The sequence below is a fragment of the Apostichopus japonicus genome, chromosome 4, assembly GCF_037975245.1.
Source record: "Apostichopus japonicus isolate 1M-3 chromosome 4, ASM3797524v1, whole genome shotgun sequence".
Classification (NCBI taxonomy): Eukaryota; Metazoa; Echinodermata; class Holothuroidea; order Aspidochirotida; family Stichopodidae; genus Apostichopus; species Apostichopus japonicus.
Window position 1 is genome coordinate 25,226,985 of NC_092564.1, and position 16,779 is coordinate 25,243,763.

At 35.7% G+C, this 16,779-nt stretch overlaps 2 protein-coding genes across 2 annotated transcripts in view; one reads left to right on the forward strand and one right to left on the reverse strand.

The window, feature by feature from the left end:
* LOC139966916 (uncharacterized) overlaps positions 1–16,779 on the forward strand; it is a 151,081-nt gene that overhangs the window by 49,108 nt on the left and 85,194 nt on the right. The gene's annotated exons all lie outside the window — the stretch shown is intronic.
* LOC139966029 (uncharacterized) lies at positions 9,024–12,955 on the reverse strand. Its single transcript, XM_071968668.1, has 3 exons — positions 12,465–12,955; positions 10,149–10,383; positions 9,024–9,386 (listed from the first exon to the last, which is right to left on the reverse strand). The coding sequence occupies exons 1-3, from the start codon at positions 12,781–12,783 to the stop codon at positions 9,224–9,226; spliced, it is 717 nt and encodes a 238-aa protein (XP_071824769.1). The 5' UTR covers positions 12,784–12,955; the 3' UTR covers positions 9,024–9,223.

Here is a 16,779-nt window from a genome sequence, read left to right on the forward strand (position 1 = left end):
AGTGTTTGGTAAAAAGTTAACAAATGATAAAGAAAAAAATGAACTTTAATTACTTTATTGAATGATAACAGCTATCAGTATGTGAGTGATTATTTTATGAAATGAGTAAAGAGAAAGAGAAAGGATGAAGAGATGAGTTGAGAATGTGATCAAAGTATCAAAGAAAGAAAGATACAAAAGTAGATTGATTTAGCGGCAAAAATAAATTAATTAGGTTTTAGAAAAAAAAGATAGCGGTATAGCAACATGAAGGGAAAAATGTTGTATATGCTGAGATGATTAAATCTATCTTAAGAGATCTATGTTTATAAATAGAGCTCATAATATCATCAAGGTCCCATTGGTTCATATCAAAATGAAGTGACGCTTGTCATTATTTTAGACAGATGTGAATAAGTTGCACACGCGTAATAGGCAGGCTATTGAAGGATAAACTTTTATATCGAATGGGGAAAAATAGCGTAAATTATTATTTTATTTTTTTTACTCAAGATTTGCATTCAGGTAGCAGAAACAGTTATCAACTGGATTGAATGAAGTACTAGTTTAAAAAAGAAAAGAAAACAGTGACTAGAAGAATTACATACATACGTTTCATCATGGGTATAAGAAACTGGTTGGATGTTATCATTGGAATCGGATTCACGAAGACTGTTTGCCGTGTTCAATGCAGTAGCCATCGGGAAGGGGGGGGGGGGAATGGGCGACGCCGGTCCCCCACCCCAAGAAATAAAATTCACTTTGTTCCAAATGGCCTACAATAACACACACAAACTAACAAATGAAATCTTGTACTGCAGAAATTTAGTTAAGATGATGGAAATGATTGCACCATATTGGATCTAAATCCCTATATACCCAAAAAACATTTCTCAACGGGGGAGGGGAAACCCTCAACTTCGACCCCTCCCAGGGACGGACAACATTAGTCCCCCTGCTCGAACTCTTTCTACGGGTGTAAGGGGTAAGGTGTATCGGAGTATTTTGAAGTTATACATACATATACGTGCAAACACACATAAACACTCTGGTACACATACATACATGCTATTATCTACACACATACAAACACACAAACATACATACACATAACTTATTAACTTTCTAACTTAAGTATTCCCATCAAGTAAAGCCATGTGCTGTAACCCGATCATGTAATGTAGTACCATTGCCATTAGGCTATATTACAATACCTTTGTTATACATGGGTGGGGAAGGGAGGGGTGTGTAGTGTATATAGTGCTTCATCTACTATAGGAAACACTGACATGTATATACTCAAGTTCGAAACTTCTCGCAATCTTGTTTGATATAAAGAACGAACCAAGATCAAATATTGACTTTTTATTGTCTGGGGTTTGGTCAAACCGAAGGAACCCGCGAAACTCTTGAGTTAGCACATACGTAGCAGTAGCACCTCCTCAGTCTCCCCTTTGTGAAACACATAACGGAACCATGTATATCACACCGCTCAGGGTAATATCAACGATACGTAGTATATAATGGCCATAACAAAATATATATCTACCGGTGCTATATTATATTATAAATAACTTTGCATGACTTTGTCATACTCCCTCAATTGAATGCTCTCTACATACAGATAATTTGTAACCAAAATCTGTTTTATATACCAGTGTATACACTGATAGTGATATAGGCATAAAATTGAGTTTGTCAAAGAATTCAATTTTCATGATAAGTAAACATAATTGTACATCACCTGTTGTTGACACTGTACACGTTTATTCTCCTGTTTATTGTATATTTACAGTTTATGATACGCGTTTACGACACCACTCGATTGTTGTCACTCCGTTTTAAGATGGGGGGTCTTTGAACCCTTGAACACTCAAGTCATATTGCTTTAAGTGGGTTTTAACTGTACTTAAATACCCCTTCGTTAAACACTTTACCAATTTTATTCTCGTCTGCGAAATATTTACACGCGTTGAGCAAACCGACCCGTCATGTTTCCTTCGAATCGAGGCAGTGCTTGAATACTTTATTACGCCTCTCCGTTTGGATATACATACAAACGATATACCAACCCAGGATAGTTGGCACCCCACATACTATACAGGAACAAAAGCATTCCACATTTCAGCAACAATAAGTAGACTGTGTTCTGGTCTATACGTTTACCCGTTTCAATGATTTTTATTGGCTCTTCACTTATAACTATAGTCTACCATGAAGTAGGACTAGTTCAGATAATATTTTAAATTTTCTAAGGGTGATCAAGGGTGCAGTTGGCACTATACTAAGTAATATCAAAGTTTGAGTGCACGCATGCAAGGATGTCGGCCATAATTGGTTTATATTTGTATGTACATATTCACCTTTATGATAAATATTATTCTGGATATTTCACAGTCCAAGAACAACAACAAAATATGAGGGCTACTAACATTGCTTTTTAGCTATAGTCCGGGTTTTAATGATATTCAACTTATAACAATAAAACGTTATCTCTGAAATGCTCCTTTAAACCTAAATTGACTATATTAATGTTGGCTCCTGAGGGCAGGCAGTAAATTGTTTTATAAATTCTAATAACTATACCAGAACATGTTCTTTTAACTTCACACGAAGCACAGATGTTATACTTGGATAACATTCATCAGCATTCGTCCTTGACAATTTGTAATACACTATAATAATAAAAAAGTAGTTGAGGCCACAAACGTTTTGTGTTTTATGTGCATAAAAGTAACATATAATACTTGAATACAATGTTATTTGTGTATACCAAGGATCTTACGTTTTTTTCCATCGAAGTTTGTGTTGTTTCTAGATGAAAACGTGATGATTATAATGAGCTGTGTGCTAAACTAAATTGATCAGCCGCTTTCATTCGACGAACAACATTTAAATGGTAATTGTGAGTAAGAATTGGTTTGAAGTGCAGTGTTCACTAAAATAAATTGTTTTCTACAGGGGAATGAAACGCCAAATTATAAAAATAACTTAGGCTATGCTATAGTCATGATTTGTTGTGAGCAATACGAAACTACGTTGTTTTGTGTGCATCCCCGTACTACGGTATTTGTTTTTGGGGATAGTACAGGGGTAAATATGTTTTTGAATGAAAAAAAGAGGAATTTAATCTAAGCATCCTGGCGAAATTTATATTCTTTTCCTATAAAAGGTAGATTATAGCATTGCCAACGATTCATTATATAAGTGCCCGTTGTGAACCATTCCACCCAAAGAACTTGAAAAATGCATTCCATTTTAGTGTTGATTCTACTGATACATTTCTGTAACTTATATGAAAACGGTTTTGCTTTTTTTGGCATCTTTCAAGTAGCCAAACGATGCGACGAGAGGGAGAAGGGGGGGGGGGAGAGAAGGAAATGGGGAAGTGCAGGCGTGTGTATTCGAAAGGCTGAATGAACAATAGCATCACTGAAACAATGCCACCTTGCAGGTGTGATTTCCACCTCCCTTCGGTATAGTTGATGTTAAAGTTAAATTAAATTGTCAGTTCACCATCTCTCCACCGTTAGCCCCCTCCTCCCCCCTCCTTGACACAATTCGGCTTTTGACGAAAGCTTGCATCTTGAGTTCGCTATGATATTACTAGAATACTCACACACGAGGGCTGCAGGCTGTACTTGCATACATTATGACCAAGCCATGTAGTGTCATTAGACTATAACAATGATACCGGTATACGCCTCAATCATGACTATGTTGTTAAAATCAGTTTGATTGCTCCAATTAAGAGGAATATTAACCTTTTATCCCAAATTCGAATTTCTGTGTGTCACGAAATAGACTGTTGTTTTGGTTCTATTTACAAACCTTTGAATTCCTTTTCTATTTCGGTAAACTCGAGCATAACTTGTTGTTTAATCTGGTTTTTTCTTCAAACGGTCATGTTAGATCATTCCACCATGCACCGGATTGTATCAAGTACAACACAAAAGTAAATCTATAAGGGGGAGAGTAAAACCAAAGAGCATGCGCGCGCGGCTTATTCTTCGAAAGTATCATCAGTTATGTGGCATTTTTACCGTGGTGTAAAAAGAACCCCGTTTAGTTTCCTGTTATTTTATAAGTATGTAACTCATTCTATAGGTATATGCAGATACCAATGCTAACTTACATATATATCCATATCAGTTTATCATGTCCTCTTGGTTCCTCATTTCAATAGAATCTAAAGTTAGATTTTGGCTAAATGCAAATGTGACACGTGATTCAATAGCGTCTGGCAGTTGATACAATATGAATAATCATAAAATGATAAAGGCTGCATTTCCCATACGTTCGAGACGTCACGTACTGTTTTTGATAAGATTAACTTTATGACTATAAATTAAATATGCAAATTCTAATATGTACCACAATGAATGCCAAAGTAAATAAAAAATAGGAATAAAGTCGAAAAATTCATACCAGAATAAAAAGAACAAATATATAGGCAGATTCTATAAGATGTAGGTCTATGTCAAGGGTTCACTGGTAGTTTAGATAAGTGTTGGTTTCTTTGCGAAATTTGAAGATTGATCTCCCCCATAAAATGAATCTTGTAACTACTCTTGTTACGCTTTATTGCATCCTCGAACCTCTCGAGGTATTCCACGATGTTTTATGTGAGTTATTATTTCTAACTTTATGGGTTTTCCAATACAAAGTTAAGCTTTCGACCTATATTAATATGGAGGGTAATATTTTAAAGTTGAAGAGGGAGGTCTAAGCGATTCTCGTCTATAGTAGTTAAAGATTTCATAAATGTTTGCTTTTGGAAAAGGGACCATATAGGACCAATATGAGTAGCAACACCTCAGGGGAGGGGAAAGGCTAAGGGTACTAGTCACTACAATAGAAACGAAGTGATCCCCTTCTACGTATAAAGACCCTCGGACAAATGAGTTGTTTCCACTGACCAGTGGATGATGCATGTTTATATAACAGGCGTCATATATTGCATTTACGTGTCCAGTGCGTGTTTATGTGTTCAGGGCTTGAAAAAGGTTTTCATCTTCTGGTTTTCACGTGTAATATTGTCAATGCAATAAGCGTAATTGTGTTCTAAAGACCCAATGTTGCGGGAAGTGGTTATAGTTACGCCCCACTCAATAAAATGAATTAATGTCTACATAAGTTTCAGTGCATCCAAGGTTATCGAACCTAGTCTAATGTTATATATATATATATATACATACACACTTATATATATATATATAAGTGTGTATATATATATATATATATGTGTGTATACATACACACTTATATATATATATATATATATATATATATATATATATACCAATTGAAAAGTGCTTTTGATAACCCTTTTTGTGCTAAAACGAAAATGTTGTATATATATTAAGACTTTATAAATTAGATAAAATATACGTTTCAATACTGTTTCAATACTGGTTGATGCTTTACAATACCCACTTTCCGGTACCCTGTATATTAAACGACTCTTATTTGTGAAGTTCTGGTAAGTGATCCAAATCCGCTCGTACCTATTAAAAATCTTACAAAAATTAAATTTCTTTTGTTTTTCTGTATTCTCCGACCAGCATTAGTTCCCTTTCTCTGTCACCGATTAGTTCCTCTATCCATCATAGAAATGTATCTCTTTCTTTCGATTTCGAAACAATGATTATTTCCCGCTGTTTCGGAAGAAAAGGCTCGTTTGATTTAAATGTTTTTTTTTACTTATATTTCATTTGAAAATGTAGCAATGATGGATGGTGCAGGAATAAACTGGACAATGAGGCATAGGGCCTACTGACAAAAAAAGTAGTGAAATTTAAGTCTGAAAGTTTTACAATATGGCTTCAAATGATCGCAAATGTATACCACATGCTGTGAACTTAATTAGACTTTATATTTTATAACCTACATGCATATAGTCAAATATGCTTTATTTGTATTTGTTTCATTTTGTATGGGTTACATATATACTTATTTTGGCTCCTCATATAATTTAGCAATGTATTGTTGCGAACAATCATTGTGACTTGATTGATTGATGGTATACATTAAAAGGCTCTTATGTGACTTATTTATTATAAACGTAATCATTTGTCGTGATGACGAAAGTTGTATCCGCGGATGTAGAAACTAAGAAATTGAGAAATTCGTGTAAAGTTCAATGTGAGATATCTCCTTCAATGTATCAAAGACAAAACACATAGTAATATGTCTCATTCTCTTCTCGTTGTCAGGAAAGTGAGATGTATAAGTATATAAACAACGCACATTACGTGATTGTGACGTGTGTATATGTATGCATGCATTTGTATTGTATTCTGACTGAGGACTGGAACAAAGGAATTCCAAGTCCTCAGACGTCATTTGAGCAGAATCACCATGTCCTCATAAGAATTCTATTGTTAAGGTTATGGGGTAAAGGTGGGTTTGAAAAGTGAAAAAGAAAAGAAAACAGTTGGGCCTCAGTCTGAATGTAAAACACACCCGTTGTTGTTGTTGTTGTTGTTGGTTTTTGCTTTTTATGTTTTCAAACTCACATCCTTGAAAACGTGTTTAGTTTGCAAGAAGATGTTTGTTTTATTTTATTTTAACTCACGATATCATAGAACAAAAAGCGCAGTGAGTACCATTATGAGATGAAGACTTTCGTTTTGTTTTCATACTATATGCATATTCATACCGATAAATCTATAAGATACAATCTCACTGAGAAAATCATACTTTTAGGACCTCGGCTATATTTATATACACAATGCGACTTACCTTAATGAAGGAAAAACGTTCGAATAATATCAACTATCAATAGTAAATGGTAACCATTAAAAAAGTTTCGAAAGTATATTTATCATGAAAATACCCAGGACTTTCCCCCCTATTGACTCCTACCCTCTAACATTGCCCCACCCCCCACCCAACCCCTTCTGACTGATTATATATTTCTGAGAGAAATATTCTGATTAGAAAACAATATGTTGGATGACACGACTTTCTGTAATAGTTTTACAAAAGCCAGGTACGGTAATTACGATACTGTTTACGCAAGTTTTGATTTCAGAATCTAACATCATCCAATATCCATATCATTGAGCATCTGATATAAAATGTATGATAATCGTGATATATCGCCTCAAAATACTTCAAATGGCTACAAGATTTAAAAACAAAATAGTGGACAAAAGTGTTCGGAAATTATGGAAAGTTTTTAATTATGCACAACAATTACATTTCTTTCCTTACAGTAAACAACAGATCTGCATCGGTCGTTCATTTAAATTTGATTGTAGTAAACATCTCAGCAAAAACTGTTTGTTTCAGTTTGATTGGAGATATACATTTAGAAATATGATGCCTATAAAGTAGTAAGTTTGCTTTGTCGACAGACATTCGCTTAATAGACTAAAGCAAAGGTTTGTGTAAAGGTTTTTAAAGTTAAGATGTTCAGGATGAAAATGTATACATGGATCTTTGTCACAAATAAAAATAAAAAGCCTTCAAAGCTTGGATGGTTAGGCCTATACTTACTTCCTTACAGTACTCCAACAGGTAATTGGTAACATTCAATTCATTGTGTAAGCGAATGTTTAATACCTCACTCTCTCTGGAGAGATGCATTAAATGATATGAACATAAAGTTTATTCAGGCTAGAGAAGGGTAGATGCGGAGTGGGAAATCCCTCCAAAGAATTCAGCAAAATAAATAAGCAGCTAAATAAATCAGGTAATATGTCTATATATTGGGCTTGGCTCTAAATCGAATCAGCCCCCCACCCCCCCATCTTCTCCCTGCTTGAATGCCTACTCCTCCTTCTCTTCCCCTCACAACAGTAGCTCTGGTCCCCCCCTTTTTTTTTTGAAAATCGAGGATTTGTAGTACATTGCTCGGTATAATATCTTGCCGTAACTTAACCGCTTTACTCTCTCTAACTCTATGCTATACAGTAGCGGGGCAGATAAAGTGCGTTTGGCAACATAAAAATGGACTTTGATATCAAATTAAAGAAAAAGAAACAACACATCTGGCAATAAGTAGTCGTTTACATTCTTCTTTTTTTTAATCAAAATCCGTTAATAATGATCTGTCAGAAAGGGATTAACTCACCAGATGGGGAGGCTAATGAGTGAACTTAAGAAGCTTAGTAAAACGGTTAATCACTCGCTAAACACCTTTCCTATTGATAACATCTACAAAACTCACTAAGTACTTTTGAAAACAATTAAGTACGGATGCATCATGTTACTCATTAGTCATTAACTCGTTAGTAGGAAACTGTATAGTATGGACCGCACAGAACGATATGATAGACTTTACGGAGGTATATATACGGGTAGAGTAAATATACGGTATCATATTGTGTAACAACGAATACAAGAAATCAAAGACAAATACATAAGGCCGGTTAAGATGTCTGACCGAGATAAAGTATTTTGACCCTACACACACGCACGCTGCTTAATTAACTTAACAGACAAGGCATATAGCTCTCGAAGAGAGGAAGCTTTGTACATTGCGGCATCTTACTCCATGGATATTCATACATACACACACACAGGACTTTCAGTAAGCTAACGAAAACTTGTGATGGGTGGGGTGGGGGAACCGGTAATATCAGGATGAAATAATGGCTTGGATTCCTTAATTATGACGTCATTATCTGGATTCGACATAACCGTTTGTACTTAAGTCTATTACTATGTGTATACTCTATGTGTATACCTATACACTCAGTATCTTTAATTTACAATTTCAACTTCCTTCATGTCCAGTTTCCTTGACAGAATCATTCAACTCTCAAGTCCTTCCCACAAATATCACCACTTTGGTTTACGCCCCCCCCCCCTCGCCCGGAAAAACTAATGTTTAACCCACTCCATACTATATGTTCATAGTTAGTACATACACAATAAATCTCTTGCAGTCCTATATAGGCTATATTGTTAAAGCTTCGCAAAGTGACACATCTTTCTAGATACTAAGCTACAATTTTAATTTGCACTTATATATTCGCGCGGTGGGATTAAGAGACGTTATGCAACTAACATGACCAGCTGCTTTAACCAAGATAAATCCGTAATGTTCGGAACGTCACCAAAAATATAGTTCGTAAATGTTCACGTTATACTCAGTTTACCAAAAAAGAACCCGGTCACAACGAATATATTCAAAGGGAGGGCGCTGTATCAACTCAGTTGTATAGCTGTATGAAGGATTTGTCCATGCATGCCACACAGCACAGTGCTGGTTGACTGAGGAATTCGAAAGCAGTTAAACCGAGGGCGCTATGTCGGCTCGATTTAATGAACAGATAGGGCAGAGTGACGTAGCTAGGTGATTATGCTCCACAGCAGTGTTGTATGACCGTAAGGAGCTGGGTCGTAAGCAGGAAAGATGTTGATGAGGGAGACCAAACCTGTGAAAATCTCTAGGCCTGTGGAGGGAGACAGCAAACCATTATATAATACATGATTTTATTTTACCTTATAACGCTAATCAGCTGTTTCATGAACTCATTTATAGAGGTTATAATGATATGATGTGAAAGGAAATATTCAGAAAAATAGTCAGTACAGTCAACATTGATTCCTCAAAACAACATGACCTGTTGATGTTTATAAAAGGTATTACTGCAGTGGATTAGTTTTAAAGGTGCTTGTATTGTATAGTGCCGTTTGGACGTGTCCATCGTGGTTGCCGCTGGGTGGGTCGCTTAAAAAGGACACACCGCCATAGGATATACTGAATACTCCGCTCCCACCCCAACCCCCCCCCCCCCATCGTAACTCGGGGGAAGGGCAAACCTTCAGTCGGGGATATTTTTTCCTTTCAAATTATAAAGTATCTATCGCACAACATAGCGTTTAGACCTATAGGCCTCATTTTTTGACGTCTAAACTTCTGGGGAAGGACCCCATACCCCTCTATATAGGAATTGCATTCAACGACCCCATGTTTTCTAGGAATGGGTGGGGAACAGCAAGTATTACTGTTTTCAAAAATGATAAATTGTCGGGCCGTGGTATATGTATTGTTCACAGAAAGAAAGAACGAATGATCTTGCCAGAATCTGCCATGTTGGATCCCGGTAACCATATATAGTACCTTTGTCAATGTCAGTTTGTTCTATCTTTAATGGCTTTCATTAATATTATCGAACGCAACAAATTCATCATAGCAAATATTCAAAACTTACCCTAGTATATGATCCTGGCGAGCTTTCTCAATCCTTTTATCTTTTGCCCGACGATTTTGGAACCAGATCTTGATCTGTCGCTCCGTCAGATCGAGTTCTCTAGCTAGCGTCAACCTCTTGCTCCTAGAGACATAGATGGCGCGCTCATACTCCTCTTCGAGAGATGTCGTCTGCTCCACTGAAAACGTCGTTCGTTTTCGACGGCTATTAGCCAATCGTTTTCGTCTTTTCAACACTATAGGGAAGGAAATTTCGGTTTTAATTTTTTTGGCAATTTTTATTTTTAATTATTCCAATGTCTGGTATAACATACATCAATTTCCTCTATTCCAGCGTTTAAGTTGTACACAGACACTGTAGTACTCAAACTATAAACCACGTATCGTTCAGTTATTTCAAGGTTTAATTTTGTTCTCAAAGTGGAGTGCTTTTGTTTCTGAGATGGATAGCTATATACTTAGGGGTTATGGTTTGGTACGGTGTGACGCCCAGTTGGCTGAGGGCAGCATATCCGTTAGATATATTGTTAGTGTTATTGCTAAAATAAGTTTCAGAGGACAAATATGTTAAAGGAACGCTTTCACTCTATTATTTCAAATGATTCAGTACTTTGCTTCCAAAACGTATATCAATTAAGGTTAAAAACTAAACACATAATGATCAGGGGGGCATGGGACAAGTTTTTGCTAACCGAAGTTTCCATCACTAAAAAAAATATAAGTTCTCTTAATTTACCCTCAGCAATGTGATATATATATTACACTAATACGATATGAATTACACTGAAATTTAATCACTTTAGATTTAATATTCAATCTACCAAACTTAAGAGGTTATTGAGAGGTTAATGAGAGAGTTGAATTAAGATGTTACAATCTCTGAAATGAAGTCCATTATATTTCTCCTAAATTTTTTGACTAATGAGCCACTGAGTTAGAATTTCAGGGAGATTTCGCATTAAAATCAACTTAAACTGTATAATATTGTAATTACCGTCTGCATCGTACAACTATAGTGTAGGAAATAGATAACCTTGTGAGATGTGTAACTATTCCGAATTTAATAATCTGATTTAAGTGGGTAAAATACAATCGAATTTGTCTAAGCTTCTTGCATACATGCACTTTCTTTACTCTCACAACAATACTTTATATTAAATTCACCATACACTAAAAGTGTTGTCAAACTTAATAATTATAAGCTATAATCTTGCCCATGCATGCAGGCTTCACGGTATAATTAATACTAAATAAGGGGTAAAATATTACTTATATTTAGTGTATTTCAACCCACCCGCCCGCCCTCCCTTAGAACTTAGCGTTTTTACAAAATTAAACAGTGTTTCGAATATTACCATACACCCTAAACCTAACCTTAATTAAACAATATTATGAGCACAATGTCAGTCTATGAATGAGAAAACTTTCCAAGTATTCAAGGATGACCTATTGCTGGAAAAATGCTGTTTTCGTAATAAATTTGTATTAATTTGCTGCTGATTTCCTACAAAATTGTCAAGCCATTATTCCGAGTGATACTCAAAATCAGATTGAATGCTGGATATTTTCCATTGTGGAAAATATTCGTCGCCCAGACGCTTTCTTTTCTGTAATGTTAATACTGAAGTTCATTACTTCTTTTAAAAACATGAAATATAAATTGACTATAGTAACGAACTGCGTTGGTATAAGAGCCTAGTATTGAATCTTGTTGAAAATATGCCAAAGTTAACTAAAAACCTGTTTTAGAAATAAGCTTTCATTTACGTTATGTATGTTATAGGCGTAGGGACTGTGGCCACCTCGCCTCCCCCCCTCCCTCTCCTCCGCCCAAACACATACACAGAGAGACATAAAGGGGAAGGAGTATGTGTCTGCCCCTCACTTTATCAACTAGGATTTCACTCCACGGCAGTGCTAAATCATTATGTTGGATTCTTAGCATTATCACAACCAGTGCAAGGAATGAAATGATCGATTTGTTGTTTCATATACAGTACCTCAAAATAGTCTCATTTCGACCCCCCCCCCCCCTCAATTTGGACAAAAATATGCAACACTGACATTCGCACATATTACAAAAGGTATACATTTGGAGATTAAATAGTCAGAAAGTCCAATGTCCCATCTAGGCCAAGTTCGGATCCACAAACTAGTCTTCTCTCCAGTGAATAGCCCAGTAACCCTCCCTCCCTCCTTACAGTTTCATAGTTTCCTACCCATCTTAATGTTATCACCAAGATAACATCCTAAACATATTTTATGTTATGCTACGCATAATGTTATTTTTTTTTATGGTAGATGTTCTTATACTTACTAACACTGGCGCGAGGTGGCCCGAATACGAACGATGTTTCCAGCAAATCTCGCAGTTTCCCCGGGACACAGAAATTGGCTGCAGGGATTCGTCCGGCTACAAGTGGATTGTAATCCTCTAGCTTGTTTGAGAATCTAATCGGTGCTACTGACTCTGGTGCTTCTCTCTGCCAAATATCAGAGTGATATGTACCTTGGGGTGTCGGTAAAACAATTGGCGGATATGAGCTTGATGACGTCATTGGTAGAGAAAGAGCAGAACCGTTCCCGATATTAATCCTCGGTCGGCTTAGAACGAGAGGCGTGAAAGCCGAACACATCTTTAAAGAAATATTCAACTCCGCTTTCAAAATTAAACACTTGGCAAAGAACCAATGCTTGAAATAAAAAAAGCAACAATCGTCTACAAATATTTCAAGAAAAAATAGGTTCAGTATCTCTTGGTTTTAGATCATAACAAATTTATCCACGAAGTCGGTAGCAGAGGCGAAAGAAGTCATTTTATCGCTTGTTGCCAGTGATATCTATCCCTATATGTTCTTATCGCTCTCTGTTGGTTTCTTGTGCATTCTCGCTGTTTTATGTTATTCAAACATGTATGCTAACCGAAACGTTTGTCGTAAACTATTACCATTAACACTAATTTAAAGAGGAGACGTGTAACAAAGTTGAAAGTTTTTTAAGGAATGAAGATTTGAGAAAAAGCAGGTGATTTAAAATTCAAAATATTGTGAAGAGAAAGAAACTTCATTCGCGAGTTTCCAAGCGAATAAGTTGTCAATTTGTTTTTAGTTTTGATTTATTTAAAGACAATTTATTATCTCCTAAGTTGAGCGAGATAATAAATAAAATATCGACACTATACTTATCTTGTTGTAACTACAGCCCTAAGGCATGTATTTGGGTACGACTCTTTACTTTCGTAAATAAATCAATAAGTTTGAATAAATTAAAACTAAAGAAATGCAGTAATACAAAATTGTATTACCTAACCGTGAATATGTAGCAGCAGGTGATATATAAATTAATAGCATTGCTGTGATCCAATGACTTCTGACGTTATTAATCACTTTCTCAGGCTTGACTCCGAAAACCATTCGCTTTTATCTTTCCTGTTTAAAAATATGCCCGAGGCCACGATAGACTATGCTTTAAAAAATGCCCAGACGTGGCATTTATACTGATTGTAAAGCAAACACTAAATCAATTAGAGAAGATGGCAATCCAGCGATTTAATTTTTCAAAATCTGCTTTCTGCCTTTTGTTGGGTCATTAATTATGAACATTATATAATAGTAAAATGTTGCCATTATTCGTTTCATCTTGCATCTCATTATTTCGCTATAAAGAGCAACTCGTGCCTTTAATACATTTTCTATACATGAATTATTGATAAAAGTTATATGCCATTTATTTACTTCTCTGGATTTTCATTGACTGGAAATTTTTTGCCATATTTCTGTCATTGGAAAAACAATTCTTGCTCGAAATGTGGGACGTCACTACGTTATTACCTTTGAAGTCAAAATACTTTAAGCTGCAGGCCGGTGCGTGTTCTTTCCTTGTCAAGCCTTGAGTGATCTGAGATATATTCATATCTCAGATCTCAGATTCATAATATTTATGAAAATATACGAAGTTATTGTACGGATTTATTTTGGTTAAAGTATATGATTATGCTCGTAATACATCGCCTCCGATCCCGAATATATGCAGAAGTATCAATTTAAGTTACCTTTTTTTTACATAATATCTACATGCAGTGGCAGATTATGGATTTTAAAAAGGAAGGGTTGGCTATGGGTTCGTTGAAGCCAACTTCACATATGGTTGGGGGGGGGGGGAGTTCCCACCCACAGAATAAATTAAAATTTTAAGCGTGGAATGGTGCATTCTGATGCATATTTAGGTTATATATTTAGGACTACTAGCAAGGTTGTGCTGCCTAACCATCATATCTCCTGGATCCGTGCCTGGGAGATGACATAAAGTTATCAATCATTCCTCTCGTTAGTCCTGCTCTTTTCTTAGTAAATGGTCGCTCTCTAAACTAGCGTTACTTTGCAGATATCAGAGAACAAGTGCAGTTTGCACTTTCACAACTTTGCAGCAAACTAAGTGCGCGTGCATGGGTTTACAGAGTTTGCGTATGAACGACTCTCTTTATGACGTCACTTGCCTGCGGTCTGAAACCATTACTAAAGAAAACCGATCGATCACATTATATTAATGACAGCCTAATAATCATCACATCTTAACAGTAACCATTCCCCGCAATTAATAAATGGATCATTTACACTGTAAACTTGTCGACAGGTGCATTTGTTCATATAGCTACGAGGCTTTATATAGTCAAGTAGAATGATTGTAGCCTCCAGATATATCTGAACAGGCATTTATTTTCATTACCGTAGTTTTCATCTCAGGCAGTTCATAAACGAATAGTAACTGTAATAAAATTTCAAGGCTATGTTGATATGTTGTCGAAGTTGTTTACTTCATTGTCTTACTGAAGCAGGCCTTTTGAGACGTGCGAGTGTGAGATTTTTTTTTAAATTTTAAAATCAAATAATTTCCCCCCTTATCATTCAACAACTCAGTCCATGCTTGAATTAGTCTTATATGTTTGATTAACATACCCCTCGATGGGACGGTAACTAAATTGACAGAAATTGTTGAAACATCGTACCGTTATATAGCCTATACATCAGGAGATCCATTGAAATCACACAACAAAATGCAAACAGCACACACACCTATAACTATCTTGAGCATAGTAGGAGAATGTTCCCAAATTCGTGAGGAGTGCGCGATCTTCAGCACATCCCATTTAAATAAAACAAGCTCTGTTGAAGTACTTAATTGTAGACAAATTAATCTCGCTCAGACTAGCACTGAGTCACATTCGTTTACTTGTACTCGGAACATGGTACTCGCAATTAAGTACACTTTGATGGGATAGAGATATTTGTCAGCCATGAATGTATAGCAATTACCGTCATGTATACCCAATGGCTTACACTAATGCTCGGTATTAATGTAGGCACATCAGTTGCAATAAGAAGGCTATAGAACGACGGGCGAAAAGGACTCAGCAATATTCAACATCGTACCTGCCCATTTTCCATATATAGCATTACGTGATGTGTTGTGACGTGTTAACTTACCTTAAGTTAACGGTAACTCATGAATTCTAGTCACACTCACACCTTATGTTTTATCTTTATAATAGATAAAATTGGAAATATAAGTTTGAGAGAGATCTCAGTCAGTAGGTTCGACGTAAATTTCATTTTATTGCCAAACATTTAAAGTGGTTTTCGGTAATCGAGGGTATGTTCCCTAGTAGGTATAGAGACTAATTACGCGACTGTTATCAGGTTCAACAACTAACAGAGCCTACTATCTTTTCGTACGCTGATAACTTGCCGCTGTTCTTTGTATTGCTCAGTATCCCTGTAGTTACAGGAGGTATATGCAATTTCGCCATTAGAAACTTTAAAAAAAAAGTTGAAATGAATAAACTTTGTTGAAATGTTGAAATGAAAAAAAAGTTGAAATGAAAAAAAGTTGAAATGAATCAACATTAGGACAATCTCAACAAAAGGCAACAACACAGTAGAATGAGCCCCTCATGTTGTATTTCATTTACAAATAAGATAATTATCGACCTCAGGGTATGTCTCTTGTTTGCTGTCGTTGTCATTTCTTTTGCTTTATATAATAAGGTAATATGGACCAAATGTTTCCAAATACGGAGTTCTTAACCCTGGCTATATTTACATATTTAAATAATATTGAGTTTACAGTGAAGGAGAGTGTACATTTTTTGAACCTTAAACTTTTGCACTTTTCAATGACCTTTCATAGTAATCTCATTGTTTGATGTTAAATATAGGTGTATGTAGATAATGATCAAAAATATAATTGTGTTAGATTTGAAATTGCGAATTAACGAGAAATATCTATAACGACAGGTGATCTCCTTGTTAGCCCTCCGGTGTGCATATTTAAAAGTATGGTTCATTTCAAATATTACTTGATAAAATTCACAAATAAACAATGCAAATTAATATCAATATACGTGGTGCAATTTTTCTTTAGTTATATCTGAAATGTTCTTAGAAATATTTCAATAGCCACGGGCTGGTCGTGCAAACGACAGATTAGACAAATAAGTAGTCAATACGACTTGTTTTTCAACACGAAAAGTAGACGTTATTATGTTGATGAAAGTAAGGAACATTTCTTCATTCCTATACTCATAAGCCTCATAAGGGTGTAGGAGTTGGTAACTACATCTGTGTTTAGTTTGT

Excerpts from the sequence above, each read along its gene's own strand:
- LOC139966029 (XM_071968668.1), bottom strand. The coding sequence starts at position 12,783 with ATGTGTTCGGCTTTCACGCCTCTCGTTCTAAGCCGACCGAGGATTAAT. Across the intron at positions 10,384-12,464 it reads GCCACCTCGCGCCAGTGTTA|TGTTGAAAAGACGAAAACGA; the intron begins GTAAGTATAAGA and ends CCTTCCCTATAG. Across the intron at positions 9,387-10,148 it reads CGCCAGGATCATATACTAGG|GCCTAGAGATTTTCACAGGT; the intron begins GTAAGTTTTGAA and ends CTCCCTCCACAG.